This window comes from Enoplosus armatus, chromosome 11 (genome assembly GCF_043641665.1).
Source record: "Enoplosus armatus isolate fEnoArm2 chromosome 11, fEnoArm2.hap1, whole genome shotgun sequence".
NCBI lineage: Eukaryota > Metazoa > Chordata > Actinopteri > Centrarchiformes > Enoplosidae > Enoplosus > Enoplosus armatus.
This window is the reverse complement of record NC_092190.1, coordinates 1,737,729-1,761,284: the sequence shown is the minus strand read 5'-3', so window position 1 is coordinate 1,761,284 and position 23,556 is coordinate 1,737,729. Positions and strand designations below refer to the sequence as shown.

Below are 23,556 nucleotides of genomic sequence, written 5' to 3'. Positions count from 1 at the left end.
GATGAGGTGTGCCGCTGACTTTAGGTGTGCATGTTGAAGAGCCGCATTGACTGCGACAGCAAGACTGCGACAGCTGAGGTTGGAAAAGGAAGAGGCGTTTAAGAGTGGCAACAGAGCAGAGTTTAAGGAAGCCAAGTACAAGTTTAGCAAGGCGGTGAGGGAAGCTAAACAACTGTACTCAGAGAGACTACAAGACCAGTTCTCCTCCAACGACTCTGCTTCTGTGTGAAGGGGGCTCAGGCAGATCACCAACTACAAGCCAAGAGCCCCCAACTCTGCTAACGACCGACGCCTCGCCAACAGCCTCAACGACTTCTACTGTCGTTTTGAAAGACAATGGGACAGTCCTGACAGCATCCCCCACACCATCACCCACCAGCTCCAGCCCAACAGCCCCAACCCCCTCATCACACCTGGGGCTGAACTCTCACACCTCTTACCACCACAGCTGCCCCCCACAGTGCCCCCCACTCCTCCAGCATCGACACCTCTGTCTGTCCTTGAAAGAGATGTGAACAGACTCTTCAAGAGACAAAACCCGCGTAAAGCTGCTGGACCAGACTCCATCTCCCCATCCTGCCTGAAGCGCTGCGCCGATCAGCTGTCTCCGGTGTTCACGGACATCTTCAACACCTCACTGGAGACATGCCACGTGCCAGCCTGCTTCAAGGCCTCCACCATCATCCCCGTCCCCAAAAAACCAGGGACCACAGGATTAAATGACTACAGACCCGTCGCCCTGACCTCTGTGGTCATGAAATCATTTGAACGCCTGGTCCTGTCCCACCTCAAATCCATCACAGACTCTCTGCTGGACCCCCTGCAGTTCGCCTACAGAGCCAACAGGTCTGTAGACGACGCCGTCAACCTGGCTCTACACTTCATCCTCCAGCACCTGGACTCCGCAGGATCCTATGCCAGGATCCTGTTTGTGGACTTCAGCTCTGCCTTCAACACCATCGTCCCGGCTCTTCTTCAGGACAAGCTCTCCCAGCTCAACGTGCCTGACCCCACCTGCAGGTGGATCACAGATTTCCTGTCTGACAGGAAGCAGCACGTGAAGCTGGGGAAACACGTCTCAGACTCGCGGACGATCAGCACCGGCTCCCCTCAAGGCTGCGTTCTTTCTCCACTACTCTTCTCCCTGTACACCAACAGCTGCACCTCCAGTCACCAGTCCGTCAAGCTCCTGAAGTTCGCGGACGACACCACCCTCATCGGACTCATCTCTGGTGAGGATGAGTCTGCCTACAGGTGGGAGATTGACCACCTGGTGACCTGGTGCAACAGCAACAACCTGGAGCTTAACGCTTCAAAGACAGTGGAGATGGTTGTTGACTTTAGGAAGAGCGCAGCCCCACCCGCCCCCATCACCCTGTGTGACTCTCCAGTGGACACTGTGGAGTCCTTCCGTTTCCTGGGCTCCATCATCAGCCAGGACCTCCGGTGGGAGCTGAACATCAGCTCCCTCATCAAGAAAGCCCAACAGAGGATGTACTTCCTGAGGCAGCTGAGGAAGTTTAACCTGCCACAAATGATGCTGGTTCACTTCTACACTACCATCATAGAGTCCATCCTCACCTCCTCCATCACCGTCTGGTACGCTGCTGCCTCCACCAAGGACAGACGCAGACTGCAGCGTATCATCCGCTCTGCAGAGAGGGTGATCGGCTGCAACCTCCCATCTCTTCAGGACCTGTACTCCTCCAGGACCCTGAGGAGAGCCAGGAAGATCGCTGCTGACCACTCCCACCCCGGACACCATCTGTTCGACCCCCTCCCCTCTGGCAGGAGGCTGCGGTCCATCAGGACCAAAACCTCCCGCCACAAAAACAGTTTCTTCCCCTCTGCAGTCAACCTGACAAACTCTCACTGACACCCCCCCGAACACTACCACAAGCTATACAAGCTATACGTTATATTAACGTACATCACCCCTGTCCCCACTGCGTTACATTAACGCACCCACCCCCTACTGGACACTTTATCTGGACACTTTACTTTATTCTGGTCACTGCACTGTTGTTATTTATCTTATCTTATTTTTATTTTTATTCTTATTGTTATTTTAGCTTTTATATTCTACTTATTTGTTATCAAAACAATAGCACCTTCAGACCACAGCAAATTCCTTGTAATGTATGTTACTTGGCAATAAACAGTTTCTGATTCTGATTCTGATTCTGATTGGGGGTGGGGGGCTACGAGGCTGGGTGAAGGGATGCGGACAATGCCATCCAGAGATTCCACTTCATAGCCACTGACGCTTCTTCCTGCCAGTACCTTTACTCCAGCAAACGTTTTCAACGTGAAAGGAGCACTTGGACTCTGAACACTTGACAAACTAGTGACCTGTTGCTCTGCTCGTCCAGAGTCACATACAGTTTCACTGCTTTTTTTCTGTGGCCAACTGGATATACTTTTTTCAAGAGATATTTTAGAGCAGGATTTGTCTGTAAGATTTGTGCCTCATACTTTTTTGCATTTGGTGGTAACATGAGATTGAGGTGAGGTTTCCTCCTCCTCCTCGACATGCTCTTGAGCAAGGTCCACCTGCCATGTCCAGGGTGTGGGTCTGGGACGAAGCCCTGTGTGGTGTCTTTCACTTTTAAGAACATTGAACTTTAATTTTACAGTTCCTCGAGATATGTGATGATGAAGAATAGAATTTTAAACACACATTGTTTTCTTTGAAAACATCTTGTTTTCAATGGGCTTTTCTCGGAATGCAAAACATTTACGTAGAGGGCGCAGTTTTCTATGAACGGGACACAGTTTATTCAAACTCAAGTTACAACATGTATTCCGCCTGAATGCTCTCCCCAGGAACGTAGTTTCTGACTGGGGACTTCAATTCACTTCTTGTTTCTAGAGAGAGTTTCACAGACTCCTAGGTCCCACCATCAGGCTGTCCCCATTGTTCCACCCACAGTCCATTGGCCAGACGTACTGCATGAATCAGGAGATGGAGACGGCCCTCCAGTGCATCTCATCCAACAACCAGTCCTCGTAGTCAATACAACTGCTATGGGTTGAGTATGCGTACAACACACTGCCACTGGTCTGTCACTTTGCCAGTGAACCCACAGCGACAAACCACTGCTCCTTCCCAATCAAGTTCAATCAAATCAATCATGTTTTTCTCTGGCAGAAAAGCACTACTAGGGCGCTGGGATGAAGGCTTGTGCAGTGAAAGTAAAAACGCTGCATGTCGGTTTTGCTTCTATGACAACAATATCTAAACGCTATGTTAAGGGGTTTACTACTACTACTACTGGGTGGCATGGTGGCGCAGTGGTTAGCACTGTCGCACGGGAGGTAAAGTTGGTTAGAGCGGGTTGGGGGTTCAATCCCCGGCTGCCCCCGTCATGTCGAAGTGTCCTTGAGCAAGACACTGAACCCTAAGTTGCTCCCGATGGAGACCAGCACCTTGCATGGCAGCTCGGTCACCATTGGTGTGTGAATGTGTGAGTGAATGGGTGAATGAGACTCAGCTGTAAAGCGCTTTGGGAACCGTGAAGGTTGAAAGGCGCTATATAAGTGAGATCATTTACCATTCATTTACTACACAGCTAACAACGTATAGGGTGATAAAAGCACAACACCAGCAACATTCAGTGTCCGGCCGATCTTCTCCCACAAATGGGCTTTTCTGTCTCTTCTTTCTTTTGTCATTTTACAATCTCCCTTCTGAAAGTAACAGCACATGTATTCACAATGTGCTGTTACAAAAAGAGGGCAAGTGTGTAATGTCCAGTCCTGTTCGTTATTCTGTTTTGTCTTATTCTGTGTTTTGTGTTGCACATTTCCTGTTTTATTTTGTCGTTTTTACCTCTCCTCTCGTTTCAGACACTTCACTTCCTGCCCTTGTGTGTTTCCCGCCTTCGTGATTACCTGCCCCCGCCCTAATTAGTTTCACCTGGTCCTAATTAGTCATCACCTGTGTGTATTTAACCTGTGTTCTCCCCTCCTTCTGGGCCACTTTGTCCTTGTCCTTTGTGCAAGCATTCCAGCGATCCCCTAGTGCATGGGTCACTAATAGGCGGACCGCGGTCCGAGTCTGGACCCAGATGCCGTCCTACACGGACCCGGACCTATAATCAATAAATTATTAAGGGATTTTAAATTTTGACAGGGCACTTCTATTTTAACCAGCGCAGCTTTTCTGAAGAATCAGAATCAGAAACTGTTTATTGCCAAGTAACATACATTACAAGGAATATGCTGTGGTCTGAAGGTGCTATTGTTTTGATAACAAATAAGTAGAATATAAAAGCTAAAATAAGAATAAGAATAAAAATAAAAATGAGATAAGATAAATAACAACAGTGCAGTGACCAGAATAAAGTAAAGTGTCCAGGTAAAGTGTCCAGTAGGGAGTGGGTGTGTTAATGTAGCGCAGGGGGGACAGGGGTGATCTACGTTAATATAACGTATAAGTAGTGTTCGTGTTCGGGGGGGGGGGGGGGGGGGGGGGTTGACTGCAGAGGGGAAGAAACTGTTTTTGTGGCGGGAGGTTTTGGTACTGATGGACCGCAGCCTCCTGCCAGAGTGCAGGGGGTCGAACAGATGGTGTCCGGGGTGGGAGGGGTCGGCAGCGATCTTCCCTGCTCTCCTCAGGGTCCTGGAGGAGTACAGGTCCTGAAGAGATGAGAATTGCAGCCGATCACCCTCTCTGCAGAGCGGATGATACGCTGCAGTCTGCGTCTGTCCTTGGTGGAGGCAGCAGCGTACCAGACGGTGATGGAGGAGGTGAGGATGGACTCTATGATGGCGGTGTAGAAGTGAAGCAGCATTGTTTATGGCAGGTTAAACTTCCTCAGCTGCCTCAGGAAGTACATCCTCTGTTGGGCTTCCTTGATGAGGGAGCTGATGTTCAGCTCCCACCGGAGGTCCTGGCTGATGATGGAGCCCAGGAAACGGGAGGACTCCACAGTGTCCACTGGAGAGTCACACAGGGTGATGGGGGCGGGTGGGGCTGCGCTCTTCCTGAAGTCTACAACCATCTCCACTGTCTTTGAAGCGTTAAGCTCCAGGTTGTCGCTGTTGCACCAGGTCACCAGATGGTCAGTCTCCCACCTGTAGGCAGACTCACCCTCTCCAGAGATTAGTCCGATGAGGGTGGTGTCGTCCGCAAACTTGAGGAGCTTGACGGACTGGTGACTGGAGGTGCAGCTGTTGGTGTACAGGGAGAAGAGTAGAGGAGAAAGAACACAGCCTTGAGGGGAGCCGATGCTGATCGTCCGCGAGTCTGAGACGTGTTTCCCCAGCTTCACGTGCTGCTTCCTGTCAGACAGGAAATCTGTGATCCACCTGCAGGTGGGGTCAGGCACGTTGAGCTGGGAGAGCTTGTCCTGAAGAAGAGCCGGGACGATCGTGTTGAAGGCAGAGCTGAAGTCCACAAACAGGATCCTGGCATAGGATCCTGCAGAGTCCAGGTGCTGGAGGATGAAGTGTAGAGCCAAGTTGACGGCGTCATCTACAGACCTGTTGGCTCTGTAGGCGAACTGCAGGGGGTCCAGCAGAGGGTCTGTGATGGATTTGAGGTGGGACAGGACCAGGCGTTCAAATGATTTCTTGACCACAGAGGTCAGGGGCGACGGGTCTGTAGTCATTTAATCCTGTGGGCCCTGGTTTTTTGGGGACGGGGATGATGGTGGAGGCCTTGAAGCAGGCTGGCACGTGGCATGTCTCCAGTGAGGTGTTGAAGATGTCCGTGAACACCGGAGACAGCTGATCGACGCAGCGCTTCAGGCAGGATGGGGAGATGGAGTCTGGTCCAGCAGCTTTTCGTGGGTTTTGTCTCTTGAAGAGTCTGTTCACATCTCTTTCAAGGACAGAGGTGTCGATGCTAGAGGAGTGGGGGGCACTGTGGGGGTAAGAGGTGTGAGAGTTCAGCCCCAGGTGTGATGAGGGGGTTGGGGCTGTTGGGCTGGAGCTGGTGGGTGATGGTGTGGGGGATGGTGTCAGGACTGTCCCATTGTCTTTCAAAGCGACAGTAGAAGTCGTTGAGGCTGTTGGCAAGGCGTCGGTCGTTAGCAGAGTTGGGGGCTCTTGGCTTGTAGTTGGTGATCTGCCTGAGCCCCCTCCACACAGACGCAGAGTTGTTGGAGGAGAACTGGTCTTGTAGTCTCTCTGAGTACAGTCGTTTAGCTTCCCTCACAGCCTTGCTAAACTTGTACTTGGCTTCCTTAAACGCTGCTCTGTTGCCACTCTTAAACGCCTCTTCTTTTCCAACCTCAGCTATCGCAGTCTTGCTCTGAACCAGGGTTTGTCATTGTTGTAACTCACCCTGGTCCGAGTTGGTACGCAGCAGTCCTCACAGAAGCTGATATATGAAGTCACAGCCTCTGTGTACTCATCCAGACTGTTGGTAGCAGTCCTGAAAACATCCCAGTCAGTACAGTCCAAACACGCCTTCAGGTCCTCTGCAGCTTCACTGGTCCATTTCTTCGAAGTTCTCGCAACAGGCTTAGAAAGTTTTAATTTCTGCCTGTATGCGGGAATCAGGTGGACCATGTCGTGGTCAGAGTGTCCCAGTGCAGCGCGGGTGACGGCGTGAAAAGCGTTACTGACTGTGGTGTAACAGTGATCCAGAGTGTTCCCCTCCCTGGTGGGGCATTTAATAAACTGTTTGTGTTTTGGGAGTTCATGTCTGAGGTTACCTTTGTTAAAGTCACAGAGGACAATAACTAAGGAGTCCAGGTTGGTCCACTCCGTTTCCAGTATCTGGTCGGCGAATGTGCACTGTGCGTCCTGCGCGTTGGCCTCCGGTGAAATTTAAACACCGACCAGAATGAATGAAGTGAACTCACGGGGGAGTAGTAGGGTTTACAGTTAATGAAAAAGGTTTCCAGGGAAGGAGAGCAATGCCGTCGGATCACTGTCACCTGAGCGCATGTTAGAGAGAAATATTCCGCGCAGCGATGTGCGTTGTCCTCGCCGGCGAAGACGCACGAGCGCACCGGCACGTTTCCCTCTACGTCGACGTAGAGCTGCAATGGCGAGAGCCCCTTTGACCAGAACGTCCCATAAAACAGTTAAAGGTGCAAGAAATTCGGGAAACAAATCCACTGGAGTTGTTCCCCTGATGTTCATGAGCTCTTCTCTGGTGAAAGAGCTCCGTGAACCAAAACAAGAAACGCTATTTACAAACAAAACAAGGCAAAACAATGTGCTCCAACATTCGGCTGCAGAAGCAGTCCCAAGATCTTTGACTCTCTTTCAGAAGCCCTGTGCTGGATCATCACTAACAACTACAGACTCCCTTACATACTCCATCTTCCCCTCCTCACCTCGGGCTTACTACTCTCACGACAGCTTTCTCAGACCTTGCTGTCCCTTTTTCCAATGAGAAAACCTTGGGGCCTAGCACCTCCATGGAGTTCATAGGTATCACCCTGGACTCAATCTCCTTTCAGGCATCTCTGCCCTCAGCAAAAATACAGAGGCATCACTCTGCTTCTTTCGAACTATCCCCTGGCAGACAGATGCACCAAACGTAAGCTAGTAGCCCTCCTTGGCCACCTCAATTATGCCATTCGCATAATCCCACGAGCAAAATCTTTCCTGTCCAGCCGTTGCTGGTAAACTTTAACTAAAGCTGCCCCTCTCTCCACGAAAGAGAGGTGTTGGATGATGCATACAAAATGAAAATGCATCTGTGGCAACATTTCCTGTCTTCTTGGAATGGCATTTCCTTCTTTTACAACGACTTCATTGCTCAGTCCGAGGACATTCAACTCTACACAGATGCAGCTGGTTGATGGAGGAGATGGTTTGCTTCCGCTCGGCCCCCAGAGTTAAAATCTCTCGACTCTGGATCCCATTTTCCTTCTTCCGCACTTCGCGAGCTATACCCCACCGCCACTCTTTGGGGGCTTGAATGGTCCAGGAAATCCTTACTCACCCACTCTGATAACACTACAGTTGTAGAAATCCTAAACAAAGGTCGATCTCGTTCTCCAGCCATCATACAATTCCTGCGCAGACTCACATTAATCTCAGCTCAGTTCATCCTCAGGGCAGCCCATGTTCCTGGTTATCACAACAGCTTCGCTGATTCATTATCTCGTTTCTCATTTCAGATATTCAGACACTTGGCCCCAGAATTAGATTTTCATCCCACACCAGTTCCACTGTTTTCAGCCACAACATTGCACTAGCTCCACAGCTGGAAAACCTCTGTAACAGCTTCACTCCAAGTACTCTCTCAGCCTACCTAACCGGCTGGAATTGTTTCAAGGCATACCACACAGCATATAACCTGCCATTTCCTTCTCTGGACGTCATGTCCATGTGCTCTGCACTGATAACCCACGCCCATTCCATCCAAAAAAATCCGGTCCTCCACTATCCAGCAAGGCAGAATATAAGTCTAGTGTGTCAAGGTGCAACATTATTCAGTATTAGCTCAAAGACAAAAATGTTCCAAAACAATGTTTCTGTATCTACAGTAGCAGTTGAATGTAGAGAGGAGCTGAGTTAATCTTTGCCTGAACTCAGATGATGACGAGGAGGTTGAGAGCTACTGTGAGCAGAGAGATGGAGGACAGCACAAGATGAATGAGCAGTGCTTCGGACCAAGGAGTCATGGGCTTCCTGCAGGAGGTGTTGAAGAGTTATGGAAAGCAGAGCTCCGCTCCATCCTTAATCGCCATCCTCACAGATCTGCAGATAGCTGCAGCTCTGGCAGCTTTCTGCCCAGAACTCTCTGTCATACAGCTGCTTTATCTCTTTCTACCATCGTCTCTATCCCTCCCCTCCTCTCTCACTGTCTCTGTTGGACACTGATGTCCTTCCTCCCTCGCTCTACACATCCCACCATAATCTTCATCACTTGTTCTGCCATCCTCTCTCTCTCTCTCTCTCTCTCTCTCTCTCTCTCATACACTTTCTGTTATTCAGCCCACGTACCGGGAGCAAACTTCCTGGACTCCACCCCGAGAGGAAGGGTCCCACTCGGCCACCCAGACTGAGCAAACAAAGGCCTGGACACGTGGAGACGTTGGCCTCTCTCTGTTGTTTGGGGAAGAGCAGTGGTTGGTAAACCAGGGAGCACTGGAAATGTGACAGACCAGTGGCAGAGTTGCGGAGTGTGTTGTGCATATACTCAACCCAAAGCAGTTGTTTTGACTAAGAGGAAGGGTTGTTGGAGGAGATGCACTGCAGGACCGTCTCCATGTCCTGATTCATGGGACTCAGGGACTTCAGACCATCATCGACATAGAAGTCGCACATCACAAAGTTCTTAATATCAAGGTTGACGTTGAACTGGCTGACCTGAACAGACTGGTGTAGGCCATGAATTGCCGCTGCAGGTGAGGGGCTATTACCAGACGTGGACCCTCATGCAATAATCCACAATGTCTTTGGAGAGGTCACTGTCATGAAACCAAAGAAAACGTAGGAAGTCCCTGTCATCTTCCGTTACCAAAAACCTGTAGCGCCCAGTTAACAGCACATTGTTGAGCGATATATACCATAGTATTGGCACTAGAATCTAACACCACTTGAAGTTTGGGTTGGTAAGTACCATCATTCCTTTTCCTCACTGAGAAGAGCAGGCTACCTCAGCATGGGCATTTTTAAACATCTTGTCCATGAAGCTGAGGAAGTGGCCTTTTATTTCATGCTTCCTCTCAAAGTTGCACCTGAGAGACATGAGACAGCTCAGTGCTTGGGGCCTGTTGTTGGGAAGCCGTTGATGTGGACACTTAAAGGGTAATGGTGCTACTCACCTGTTGCTTGAATCTTTCCGCAATGCTTCGTCCATCATTTTCAAGAAGGAGGCATCCTGAATCGAGTCACCTGGTTGTCATCTTCGGGCCACTTAGACACATTGCATCCCAAGTGGTCACCGTCACAGGTTGATTTCTCCTCTCCACTTCTCCCAATGTTGGGGGTGATTGGTGTCCTGGATACGGAACATGTTCTAGCTCAGTGGTGTTTGTGTAGAACAGGGGTGTCCAATACGTCGATCGCGATCTACCGGTCGATCGCGAAGGTAGTGTGGGTAGATCGCATGGCATTAAAGAAATAGACGTCAGCCTATCATCCATCCTCACTATGAAATTTGTCACTTGATTGACATACAGGGCAGCCAGTCTGACATCTGATCTTTTCTGACACATGGGTCACCACGCATGCGCGTACAAGCGCGCCAAGTGCAGAAAAACAAGCTGCCAAGTTTATTAAGTCCAAATACCGTTTCACCTTCGCTGATGATCATTTGGAAGTGTGCTACTGTCCGGACTATGCATCCCTGGCTGATTGCATTCAGTGCAAGTCATTGTCAGTAAGGTAATGACAAAAAATGTACAGAGTTATATTGTGCAATATGGGTTCATGTAGTTATGCAAGGTACACCAACATATATTGTACATATAAAGAATACTCAATATATTTATAAATAAATATATGTTTTGCATTTTTATAGTAGGTAGATCATTTTGACTTGGTCATTTTATAAGTAGCTTGCATGCTGAAAAAGTGTGTGCACCCCTGGTGTAGAAGGTGCTCATTGTCAGTGGTTTGTGGACTTTACCTAGACATACATGCCTACAATGGTCCTCCCCAGGTTTAACTTCTGAGCATAGGGCAGGATGTGCGAGCCATTCACCTGTTTCCGGACTTCATGAACTCTGATAATTTCCCAACCCAAGAGAAGCATAAGTGGGGCTTGTGGGTCATTGTCTGGGATGAGGTGTGCCGCTGACTTTAGGTGTGCATGTTGAAGAGCCGCATTGGGGGTGGGGGGCTACGAGGCTGGGTGAAGGGATGCGGACAATGCCATCCAGAGAATCCACTTCATAGCCACTGATGCTTCTTCCTGCCAGTACCTTTACTCCAGCAAATGTTTTCAACGTGAAAGGAGCACTTGGACTCTGAACACTTGACAAACTAGTGACCTGTTGCTCTGCTCGTCCAGAGTCACATACAGTTTCACTGCTTTGTTTCTGTGGCCAACTGGATATACTTTTTTCAAGAGATATTTTAGAGCAGGATTTGTCTGTAAGATTTGTGCCTCATACTTTTTTGCATTTGGTGGTAACATGAGATTGAGGTGAGGTTTCCTCCTCCTCCTCGACATGCTCTTGAGCAAGGTCCACCTGCCATGTCCAGGGTGTGGGTCTGGGACGAAGCCCTGTGTGGTGTCTTTCACTTTTAAGAACATTGAACTTTAATTTTACAGTTCCTCGAGATATGTGATGATGAAGAATAGCATTTTAAACACACATTGTTTTCTTTGAAAACATCTTGTTTTCAATGGGCTTTTCTTGGAATGCAAAACATTTACGTAGAGGGCGCAGTTTTCTATGAATGGGACACAGTTTATTCAAACTCAAGTTACAACATGTATTCCGCCTGAATGCTCTCCCCAGGAACGTAGTTTCTGACTGGGGACCTCAATTCACTTCTTGTTTCTAGAGAGAGTTTCACAGACTCCTAGGTCCCACCATCAGGCTATTCTCAGTGTTCCACCCACAGTCCATTGGCCAGACGTACTGCATGAATCAGGAGATGGAGACGGCCCTCCAGTGCATCTCATCCAACAACCAGTCCTTGTGGTCAATACAACTGCTATGGGTTGAGTATGCGTACAACACACTGCCACTGGTCTGTCACTTTGCCAGTGAACCCACAGCGACAAACCACTGCTCCTTCCCAATCAAGAAAGTGGCCAACGCCTTCCCCCGTCCAAGGCCTTTGTTCACTGACTGTGGCTGGCGAAGTGAGACCCTTCCTCTCGGGGTAGAGTCCGGGAAGTTAGCTCCCTGTTTCATGGGCCCTTTCTCAAACTCAAAGGTGATCAACCCAGCTTCGGTTCACCTCCAACTGCCTCGGTCCATTCAGATCCATTCCACCATCATTGTTTCCAGGTTAAGCCTGTGAGGGAGTGCCAGTTATCTTCCAGTGTAAATACCAATTGAAAGTGGACAACATTAGTGCTATGGGATTACGCCATTCAGTGTAAAGTCTGTGTACATACTAACAGCAGCAAAGTAGCAATGTGTGCATGGACTTAGCACAGAGTTTATGTGCCCAGAATCAGAATGGGATCTAATCGATTTACCCAGGCTTAGGGCCTCTATCCACAGAGCGTTTTTCTCTGGCAGAAAAGCGCTACTAGGGAGGTGGGATGAAGGCTTGTGCTGTGAAAGTAAAAACGCTGCATGTCGGTTTTGCTTCTATGACAACAATATCTAAACGCTATGTTAAGGGGTTTACTACACAGCTAACAACGTGTAGGGTGATAAAAGCTTCAGAAGAACAACATCAGTGGAGTCTGGAAGGGCCTTAGACCCATCTCTGGTAATAGGGGACCCAGCTCCCAGCCTGTGGGGGAGTGGGTGAATGATCTGAACATCTTCTTCAACAGATTTGATCAGGCATCTGCCCATCCCGCGGCCCAGTCCACTCTGCTGCAACCCCCATTGTCTACACCCCCAGCATACAGCCCCCCTGCTCCAATCTGTCCCTCACAACAAACCAGGTGAGGAATGAACTCAGGAGGATCAAGGCGTGGAAGGCTGCGGGTCCCGGCGGTGTCAGCTCAAGGCTCCTCCAGTCCTGTGTAGTCCAGCTGAGCCTGAGGCTGGAAAGAGTACCACAGCTGTGGAAAACATCCCGCATGGTACCAGTGCCAAAGACCAGACCCAGCTCCCCGAGGACTTCAGCAGCTACCGGCTACAGTTGTTTTTTACTTTTAGTAGCTTTTTTTTATAACAGTCTTTATTGTTCTTATTTATTATGTCTTGATTTTCTACTTATGTCTCTATTGCACTCTCCTGTACGCTGCTGGAACAAAGCAAATTTCCCCACTGAGGGATCAATAAAGGATTATCTGATCTTATCTTATCTTATTACTGAAAACATATTTCACAGGTCATGTGAAGCTGACACTGAGCATAGTTTCCCTTCACTTCTCTTTTTATGCACATTTTCAATTTACACATAAAACATACACATTTTGGATTTCTGAATTCACACACTGAACAACATGATCAAATTAATGAGCAGATCTTCTGTATCTGCAGTAGCTGTTGAATGTAGAGAGGATGTTATTCTCTACCCTTGTTTCCTCATTTGTCCTACGTTGATACTGCTTTTTTAAAAACTGATTTAAGCAGTGTTTAGACAGACAACAATACTGCATGGGAAAAACATTTATTTTAGTGAGGCCACTCCACACAGCAGGGGTGCCAACAAAGTGGGCTCCAGGGGAAAGCGCACATTTGTGGTGGACTATGCTGTAATGTGACCGCAGTATTTAGACTGTTTATCTGGCAACGCTCAAGTAAAAAAAAGGAGGGAATGGTGCTCCGACCACTGGCTAACGCTGTAGGTCTGGGGCTTGTGACGTTTCAGAACCTGTCTGTAATGCAGAAATAGGAAGATAACATTATGATCTGCAAAAGCCGAGTGGCGGGAGACGTATGCGTCAGTAATATTTCCATGAGTCCAAGATGTTTCCCCTTCTTGTCAGACATATTGTCCACGTATTGTTGAAATGAAGGCAGAACACTGTCGAGTCTGTCACCAACCATGAACACTGGGACCTCTGATATCTACCCTGCATATTGTTAGCACTGTTAGCTCGGCCTCCCCGAGGAGGGCGGATATCTCTCTCTGTATTGGCTCTGAGGTTTTCTTCCATCTAACTATTAATTTGCTTTTACTTTCTTATAAAATGAAAAAAGCAACAGAGAGAAAATCACATACAACCATCATATAATGCAACTGATGAGAACCAAATAATTATTTTTGACAATGAGTAGAACAACGCGTGAGTTTTCTCATATACAGTTTATAAACTGTATACAGAAAGAGAAGAGAGGGCTTTCAATTCAGGTTTTGGGATTTTGAATTCAGTGAAAATGTTCGTATATCAGTTTTTGTCAGTCCACAGTCAATCTACAGTATGTTGGCCTCACAGGAGCCAGGCTGCAGTATCTGAAGAGTGACAATGACTTTCATGGCTTTTCTAAACCAGGGGTAAAAGAGTGCATAGATCAAAGGGTTTAGACAAGAGTTAAAATAGAACAGATACATCGCAAAGAATTCAAATGAAGGATTGAGCATACTGTCAGCAGCAAGAGTGACACAATAATATGGGCAGAAACATATTAGAAACACAAGTACAAGAACACCAAGAGTCCTGGCTGCTTTCAGCTCAGATTTCCTTGTTGGATTTACTGAACGCTGAAGTGTAGCAGCTGTGATGTGAGAGCGCATGGCACGAGCCTGAGACACAGCCACAACAAATACTCTCATGTACAGAACAATGATGATAGTAACTGGAACAATAAAGGTCAAAACAAGGTCAAAAGCTCCTGTAATGTAGTCAACGACAACCACACATTCTCCGTAGCAGGAAATATGACTGTCTGGTTGACTCAGGTAATCCTTTGAAAGGAGAATGCCGTACAAAAAAGACCAGAACCAACACAGACAAACAGAGAGTTCAGTTCTTCTCACAGTGATTCTGGTGGGGTAATGCAGAGGGTCACAAATAGCCACATAGCGGTCGGCTGATATGAGCATCATGTCTCCTATTGAGGCACAGGTTATGGTGTATGCTATTACACTAGAGAAAGAACACATGAGGTCACCAGCAACCCAGCAGGATGTTTTTAGGTGGATCACGCCCGGCATCAGCACGAGGCCCACGAGAAAGTCTGACACAGCCAGAGAGAGGAGGAGGATGTTGGTGGGGGTGTGGAGCTGCCTCGAGGGAAAGAGAAAAGAGTCGATAACCCAACAAGTTCTCATATCTAAATGACCAAATGTTGTTTCATTTCAGCGCCTTCAAAAACAATCAAGGAAAAAGGTTTTCTTTGCTGATCTGCAGCAGCAACAGGCCTTTTTCACAGCAGACATTTTGACCTGTCATAGTAGGAAAAGAACAGGTGTTACAGTACTAACATTACTGTTGTCATTATTCAAGTGTCCCAGTAAAACATAACAGCGAGACATCACCAGCATGCACAATACCAGGACACTGAAACTGAAGCACCTAAATGGAATTCAGCCATCATTCATTTTATGTTTCCGACTGTGACATGTCAAAATATCTTCTGTGGTTCCATTGTTAAGGTCTGGTTCATCTTAGGCAATAAGACTTTACAGTCGAACAGTTAACAGTTAACAAAAGCCACAGAGTGTCAGAAACCATCTGACACTGTATGTTTTATACTTACACTTGACGTACCACTCGATTTCTAACTCAGTACATCACGGTCATATATAAACCTAAGCCACTATAAACACTGAATATACTGCATACTGCCATGTATACATGCATATACTGTACATATCCACATACATCATCTATATAAATCACCCTGTTACATTAATCATTCAATATTTCTTCCAGCATGATCACACAATCCTACACTATTCTTGTTTACATATAGACAATCTGTTGTTGTTCATTGTTGTATTGTTTATATGTATATATGTGTTTATCTTCTTTCTTATATAGACATCATACCTAAATGTCTACCTTTGTTCAGCTTTGCTGTCCTTGGTTTTCAGCCGTATTTCTATTCTGTGTAAGTAAATAGAGAGCAAAAAAACATGTGTACACATACTTGGCCTTCTTCTGATTCTGATTGAAACATTACAGGCGTGGTTCAAAGAAATCAAGGAATATTGTTAATAGGAGACATGTAGTTTGCCAGATTTAAAAAGTAGCTCAATTCTTCTTGGATTCTGTAGGTTCTGCTGAGACATGAAACTTTACCTGAAGTGGGAGACTGAGATGATGACAAGCAGGTTGAGAGCTACAGTGAGCACACAGATGGAGGGCAGCAGAATGTTCAGGAGCACAGCTTCAGACCAAGGAAGTGTCGGCTTCTTGCAGGAGATGTTGAGGAGTTGTGGAAAACAGAACTCCGCTCCGTCCTGGGTCTCCATCATGAGAGAGAGGAGGGGGGGGGAGGGAAGCTGCAGCTCTGGCAGATTTCTACCCAGAACTCTCTGTCATACAGCTGCTTTATCTCTTTCTACCATCGTCTCCATCCCTCCCCTCCTCTCTCACTGTCTCTGTTGGACACTGATGTCCTTCCTCCCTCGCTCTACACATCCCACTATCATCTTCATCACTTGTTCTGCCTCTCTCTCTCTCTCTCATACACTTTCTGCTATCCGACCCACGTACCGGGGAGCAAACATCCTGGACTCCACCCCGAGAGGAAGGGTCCCACTCGGCCACCCAGACTGAGCGAACAAAGGCCTGGACGCGTGGAGACGTTGGCCTCTCTCTCTTGTTTGGGAAAGAGCAGTGGTTGGTAGACCAGGGTGCACTGGAAATGTGATAGACCAGTGGCAGAGTTGGGGAGTGTGTTGTGCGTACATCACCAAGTTTTTGTTAGATCCCGCGTAACCCCTGGTCAGGAGGTACTGGACCAGCTCTCCGTTTAAAGGGGCCGAGTTCGCAGCCCTACCGGTATCACCTGGTTATGGTAATGAAAACTATTCAAGCTGGTGGCGAGGAGAAACGCCTCACTACTCACTGCCTTCTTCCGAAGTCCACCCTGCGTACTCCGGTATAGCACCAGGCTAAGTAGCCCTGTACCTGATACTTTCACCGGCCACGGCTGTTAATGGCAGCTCTCCTCTTTGTGATCTTTGCACTTGGTATGGGTGCAAGGAAATGTTTTAGGAACTTGTAAAATAGGTCCCAAGGATCTGTTAATTTGATTGGCTAGAGTAACCTTTAGGTACCATGAAAGTTGTTAAACACACTTTACCTTTAAGACCGCAGTCCTTAAGACAGGATAAAGCCAATGTCCACAAATTGGGCTTCAATTGCAGTTTATGAATTTATTGCAAAAATAGGCAGGGCAAAGCATACAACTCTTGTAAATCCAATGATTGGAAAAGATTGGTAAAATAGTCGAATATTGTAATTTTATTGTAAAGCTGGCAGCTTTCTGAACAAAGTGATATAACTGCCTGCAGTATTTATACTGTTTACCTGGCAATCCTCACGTCAAAAAAAGATGGAATGATTGCTGCTGTTATACGTTATATCACCTCACCAGTAGCTGGAGTAACACTGTCATGGACTCTGCTGGAGCCTCCTGCTCCTCCTGAACCCCACCCTCCTGCTGCTCCTCCCACACACATTCCACAGCCTTTCATCTTCCAGGCAGCACCTGCCAGTTTTTTCCCTCCAGGCTCTTGGACATTTCCCCTTTTTCCCCTGTCTACCAATCACCCACCAGCCTGCTCTTCCTGACACTCAACTCCAGCTCATTTCCCAAGTACCACCAGTATTCATACTGGTCACCTTCCCTTTGTTCTCTGCCAGATCGTTGTTTGTGCTTAGCATGCTTCGTGTCCCGCCTGTTTGAACATTTGTGACCTTTTGGATTCCGACCTGTACCTGCCTACTGGATTTTGAGCTTCTGCCTGTTTCCTTTGTACCTCTGCCTGATTTCCTCGAAGGTTTGGATTTGACCCTGGAATTGTCTGTACCTTGCAAACAAGTTGGTAAAGACATTGTGATTGCTCTACCCTCGTCTCTGTCTGCTATTCTGCGTGAGGGTTCCTTCTGATTTGTGACAGTAAGATCTGGCCAGCCATTGACCCAGCAGAATTTCAGCAGCTCTGTGCACTAGTGCACAAGCAGGGAGCTGCACTTGACTCTCAGCAGAAGGACACGGCCATGGTGACTCAGCACCTGCAAGCAATCACTGGCAATGTTGATCTCCTGACTACCCAGTTTCAGCAGCTTCAGACCCCGGTCCCAGCCAGTCAGGCTATCCCTTCTCCACCTCCGCCACCTGCTTTCCCCACTCCCCAGCAATGACCCACGCCTGCCTCCTCCCAGACACTACAGTGGTGAGCCTGGTCTTTGTCGCTCCTTTCTGTCACAATGCTCTCTGGTTTTTCAACTGCAGCCTTCCTCCTTTCCATGTGATCGTTCCCGAGTTGCCTACATTATCACTCTCTTGGATGGAAGAGTGAGAGAGTGGGGAACTTCTGGGAGGGTCTGGGAGGCCAATTCAGCGGTGCACCTCCCTGGATAGTTTTACCCAGGAAATGAGAAAGGTCTTCGACTGGTCCGCCAGTGGCAGAGAGGCAGGACGGGTTCTGTTGCAAGCACGCCAAGGGAGGAGGTCAGTTTCTGATTATGCCATTGATTTTTGCACGTTAGCTGCTAATTGTTCCTGGAACGCTGAGGCTCATTACAAACACGATTTTTGAATGGAGTTTCGGAGGCCATAAAGGATGAGCTAGTTCCCTGTGAATTACCTACCACACTAGACTCACTTATTGACCTGGCCATTCGCATTGACACCAGATTCAGATCACAAAGGCAGAAAGAGAGATTAGCCAGGCGCCCTCAGCTGTCTCCCCGCAGATCGCAGACAGCAGAGCAAGCTGTGACCTCCTCAGATCCGGAGCCCATGCAGGTGGACCGAACCAGGCTGTCTCCAGCAGAGCTGCGACAACGCCTCATCACAGCGCTCACCAGTAGGGCGGGAGTTACTGGTGAGTGCCCTCCCCTTCTCTGAATCTCCTTTCCAACGCTTTCTACTAACTGCCAACCTACAGTGGAGAGACCAGCGGTTGGAGGTGGCCGTATTGCTGGACCCAGGTGCAGACGAAAGCATGGTTGACACAGCACTGGTCAGACAACTGGGCATTCTCACCCGAAGGTTACCCCAGACCATGCAAGCCAATGTTCTCAATGGCTAGCCCCTAGCCAAGGTAAAATATGTAACTGAGCCTTTTACTCTCCTGGTTTCTGGTAACCACTGTGAAAAGATCCAGTTGCATCTCATAGACACTCCACAGTTTCCCATAATACTAGGCTACCCCAGGCTGGTCAAACACAATCCCCAAATTGACTGGGTAAATAAAACCATTTTGGGATGGAGCACTTACTGTTTGTCTCAGTGGCTTTCTTCAGCTCTGCCACCAGGTGGTACCATGGAACCACTGGAGGAGTTTCCGGACCTGTCGGCGGTACCTAAAGAATATCTGGACCTTAAGGCCGTGTTCAGCAAATCACGAGCCATCACCCTTCCTCCACACCGCCCATATGACTGTGCCATTGATCTGTTGTCTGGTGCGTCACCGCCTAAAGGAAGGCTCTATTCACTGACTACCCCTGAGAGGGAGGCCATGAACAAGTATATTAACAATGCTTTGTCTGCAGGCCGTATACGGCCATCCTCTTCTCCTGCGGGTGCAGGCTTCTTCTTTGTAGAGAAGGATAGTTCACTCCGACCCTGCATCGACTACCGAGGTCTCAATGATTCAACTGCTGAGAACCGTTATCCATTGCCTCTACCCTTCTCTGCTTTTGAGAACTTGCAGGGAGCGACCATCTTCTCTAAACTGGATCTCCGCAATGCGTACCACCTGGTGCGCATTCGCGAGGGGGATGAGTGGAAGACGGCCTTTAACACCCCCAGCGGACACTACAAGCACCTGGTAATGCCATTTGGATTGACCAATGCCCCAGCTGTTTTTCAAGGTCTAGTGAATGATGTGTTAAGGGACATGATTAATAAATTTGTCTGTTTACTTGGACGACATTCTGATATTTTCCAAGTCCCCTCTGGAGCAAGTGCAGCATGTGAGACAGGTCCTGCAACGTCTATTGGAGAACCAGCTGTATGTTAAGGCTGAGAAGTGTAACTTCCACCGGGACACGGTGTCTTTTTTGGGATTTGTAGTTTCTGCTGGGAGATTGGAGATGGATACTGCCAGTGCTGGAGTGGCCCCAGCCAACCATCTGAAAGGACCTTCAGAAGTTCCTTGGGTTTGCTAACTTTAACCAGCGGTTTATCCATAACTACAGTTCTGTTGCAGTCCCACTAACTGCCCTGACCTGTCCCAAGGTTCCCTTTTCCTGGTCCACTGCGGCAGAGGAGGCCTTCGCCAAGCTGAAGAGAGCTTTTACCTCGGCCCCCATTCTCATCACACCTGATCCTCAGCTCCAATTTGTGGTTGAGGTGGATGCCTCTGATGTGGGAGTGGGGGCTGTCCTATCTCACCGCTCTTCCAATGATAATAAGTTGCACCCCTGTGCTTTCTTCTCCCACCGTCTGTCTTCCACAGAAAGAAATTATGACTGGTTGTCCTCCAGGAACCTACCCCTCTGGACTGTCTCCAGAAAGTTGACTCCTAGGTTTGTTGGTCCATTTCCAGTGTCAAGAATTAATAATCCATCTGCTGTCTGTTTGCAGTTGCCCCAGACCGTTCGGAGAATCCATCCCACCTTCCATGTATCCTGCATCAAACCATCACGTACAAGCACACTCGCCCCACCCGCCAACCTTCCTCCTCCTCCTCCTCCACCCCGGCTCATCGATGGGGAGGAGGTGTACACCATCAAAAAGCTCCTCAAGCCTCGTCGTCGTGGGAGGGGCATCCAATATTTGGTAAACTGGGAGGGTTACGGCCCAGAGGAGAGGTCTTGGGTTCTTTCCAGGGACATCTACGACCCCTCCCTCATCAGAGAGTTCCACCGTCGACACCCAGATGAACCCAGTAGAATGCCTGGGGGCGTCCATCGAGGGGGGGTACTGTCATGGACTCTGCTGGAGCCTCCTGCTCCTCCTGAACCCCACCCTCCTGCTGCTCCTCCCACACACACTCCCCAGCCTTTCATCTTCCAGTCAGCACCTGCCAGTTTTTTCCCTCCAGGCCCTTGGACATTTCCCCTTTTTCCCCTGTCTACCAATCACCCACCAGCCTGCTCTTCCTGACACTTGCCTCCAGCTCATTTCCCAATTACCTCCAGTATTTATACCAGTCACCTTCCCTGTTGTTCTCTGCCAGATCGTTGTTTGTGCTTAGCATGCTTCCAATCCCGCCTGTTTGAACATTTGTGACCTTTTGGATTCCGACCTGTACCTGCCTACTGGTTTTTAAGCTTCTGCCTGTTTCCTTTGTACCTCTGCCTGATTTCCTCGAAGGTTTGGATTTGACCCTGGAATTGTCTGTACCTTGCAAAAAAGTTAGTAAAGACATTGTGATTACTCTACCCTCGTCTCTGTCTGCTATTCTGCGTGTGGGTTTCTTTTGATCTTCCAACTCATGGATCTGTTTCTCAAACTAGTCTTCCCAGACCATATTATATCACCTCACCAGTAGCTGGAGTAACACAAATCTACACAAATGCAGCCCTTTGTTGAGGACTTGTATGTGCTTGCAGTGGAAAGCAACATCTCTTTAAAATGACAATACTGTCCCAATGATGGTTATGTACATAGGGGCCGCTGTGTGAAGGACAGACAAGTAGGGCCAAAGCATCTCCATAGCACCTTCTAGAAATGTATGCAAGAAAAACCCAACAGAAAGTGCTATGTGTTTGGGGATGGCAGAGAGGTTGTTGATGTCAGTGGTGTGTCATTCACAGCTCAATTTATTATCCAGGATGAGTTCAAGGTATTTGAGGCACTCCGTCATCTCAACAGTTTCATTATTGGTGCAGGTGGAGTTGTGGGCTGCACTGTGAGTGCTGGGAGTCTTAATGAACAGTTGTTTTGTCTTTGTTACATTCAGTTGCAGGTAATTGTTCATGCACCATTTTGAAGTGGGAGATGGAGTCTTGATAGCCTAAAACAGAGTCATTGTCATTAAGGAGTTTGTCATTGGACTATTTGAAGTACGTGGCGATAGGTGAGGAGCTGATTCAGTCATTGGTGTAGAGGGTAAACAGAAAAGGCCCAGGACACAACCTTGTGGGGCTCCGGTGTCGGTGTGATGATGGTTGAGGATGTTACATTGCCCACCCTAAGTGATTGTGGAAACACTCAGAAAGCAAGTCTGGACTTCCAGTTGAGCTAGCTATGGAGTAAGACGTTGGTGTGTGGGAGCTCCCACAGACTTCGCCTCAAACAGTATTTTATTTGCGCCTGTTATTAGTTAAATTGTCCAGTTACATCTGTGTTTACTGGCCACTCGACTTTCCATCATGGAGAAATCTTAAAGTGCAGAATAAAAGCACGAAAGGATGACATGCTACTCAATCTCAACAGCGACCTTGCCCTCAGGCCGCACCTCAGTCCCCGAGTGACTCTCCTCCCGGCTCTGAGTGCGTCTTCGCCCCAGCTCAAACACTTGTGGACCCCTCATCCCTGAAACTTGAGCTCCTCGCCGTCTTGCGTAAAGACATAGCGGACATCTTTAAGACAGAGCTACGTGCGGCTCTCGGTGACGATTTATCCACAGTCAAACTTGAACTACAAGCAGTAAAGACACAGCTCGCCAACAACACAGCCTCCACACAAGCTGAATTGTGTTCGCTAAAAGGAACGGTGGTTGAAATTGAACAGTCCCTATCAACTTGCACTGATGATATCGTCGCGATCCAAAACAATTGGATTTGGATGTTTGATCATGCCGAAATAACATCAGGATTGTGGGGGTCCCTGAGGAAGTGGGCAATAACTCCGCCATGACAATCGCGACGTTGCTCAAAGAAGCACTCCACCTGGAGAAGGAGCCTCTGATGGACAGATGCCACAAGAACCTCCACCGGGCCAAAGATGTTATGTTCTTTCACAAACTTGAGAAAATAAAATATACTCTGAGAGGTTCAAGGAAAAAAAAAAAATCATATATGGCAGCCCTTTATGACCCATGTTAATGTGTTGCACCGCTTGCCCTCCGATTAATCCCAGTATGTACCTGCCCAGCTATCCATGTTTGTTTGTTAGTTTCTCCATATTTTTTTTTTCCTGTTGACTCTGTATTTCTCTTAGGTGTGTGATCACACCCCAGCCACAGTTGCGTAAAGGTGTGTGTGTGTGTGTGTGTGTGTGTGCGGGATAGGGTTGGTTGGGGGTTGGGTGGGGTTCGTGACATGTGGGAGTTAGTCATTTCATTCTCTGCTTTTGATTTACATTTTCTTTCTTTTCTATTTTATTTTATTCTTTTTCATTTATTTTTTAAATTATTTTTCGATCCATTTATTCAATTATTATTTTGCACTGTTGTTTTTGTACCTTAAATTGTACCTATATATATATATATTATAACTTTTGTCATTAATGTTACTGTGATTTACTTTTATTGTGTTTTTGTAGAAATCCCTGTGATGTTGGGAAAACTGCAATATATACTATAAATACTGAGATGCCCCCTTTTTCATTTTTGTTGAAATAAAAAAGAATTATCAGAATTATCAGAAAGCAAGTCCTGCTGCTGAAAGGCTTTCCATCCCTTCATCTTCGATTGATATGGTGGGTCATCCAGGGTTTGGAATTTGGATATTTCCTGAAGGTCTAAAGTTGCTATCAAAAATTTCCCAGTCTATGCAGGCAAATGAACCCTGTAATTGTGTAATGGCGTCCTCCGACCACTGCCTGACGCTGTAGGTCTGGGGCTTGTGACGTTTCAGAACCTGTCTGTAATGCAGAAATAGGAAGATAACATTGTGATCTGCAAAGCCGAGTGGCGGGAGACGTATGCGTCAGTAATATTTCCATGAGTCCAGGATGTTTCCCCTTCTTGTCAGACATATTGTCCACGTATTGTTGAAATGAAGGCAGAGCACTGTCGAGTCTGCAGCTGTTAAAAGTC

General features: G+C 47.8%; 1 protein-coding gene across 1 annotated transcript; it reads right to left on the bottom strand.

Annotated features, from left to right (window-relative positions):
- Positions 1–13,917: 13,917 nt before the first annotated feature.
- LOC139292810 (trace amine-associated receptor 13c-like) lies at positions 13,918–19,073 on the bottom strand. The gene is made up of 3 exons (XM_070915199.1): positions 19,054–19,073; positions 15,749–15,970; positions 13,918–14,731 (listed from the first exon to the last, which is right to left on the bottom strand). The coding sequence occupies exons 1-3, from the start codon at positions 19,071–19,073 to the stop codon at positions 13,918–13,920; spliced, it is 1,056 nt and encodes a 351-aa protein (XP_070771300.1).
- Positions 19,074–23,556: the final 4,483 nt, after the last annotated feature.

Excerpts from the sequence above, each read along its gene's own strand:
- LOC139292810 (XM_070915199.1), bottom strand. The coding sequence starts at position 19,073 with ATGGCACAGTCATATGGGCG. Across the intron at positions 15,971-19,053 it reads ATGGCACAGTCATATGGGCG|AAATCTGCCAGAGCTGCAGC; the intron begins GTGTGGAGGAAG and ends AGTTCTGGGTAG. Across the intron at positions 14,732-15,748 it reads ATCTCAGTCTCCCACTTCAG|GCAGCTCCACACCCCCACCA; the intron begins GTAAAGTTTCAT and ends CTTTCCCTCGAG.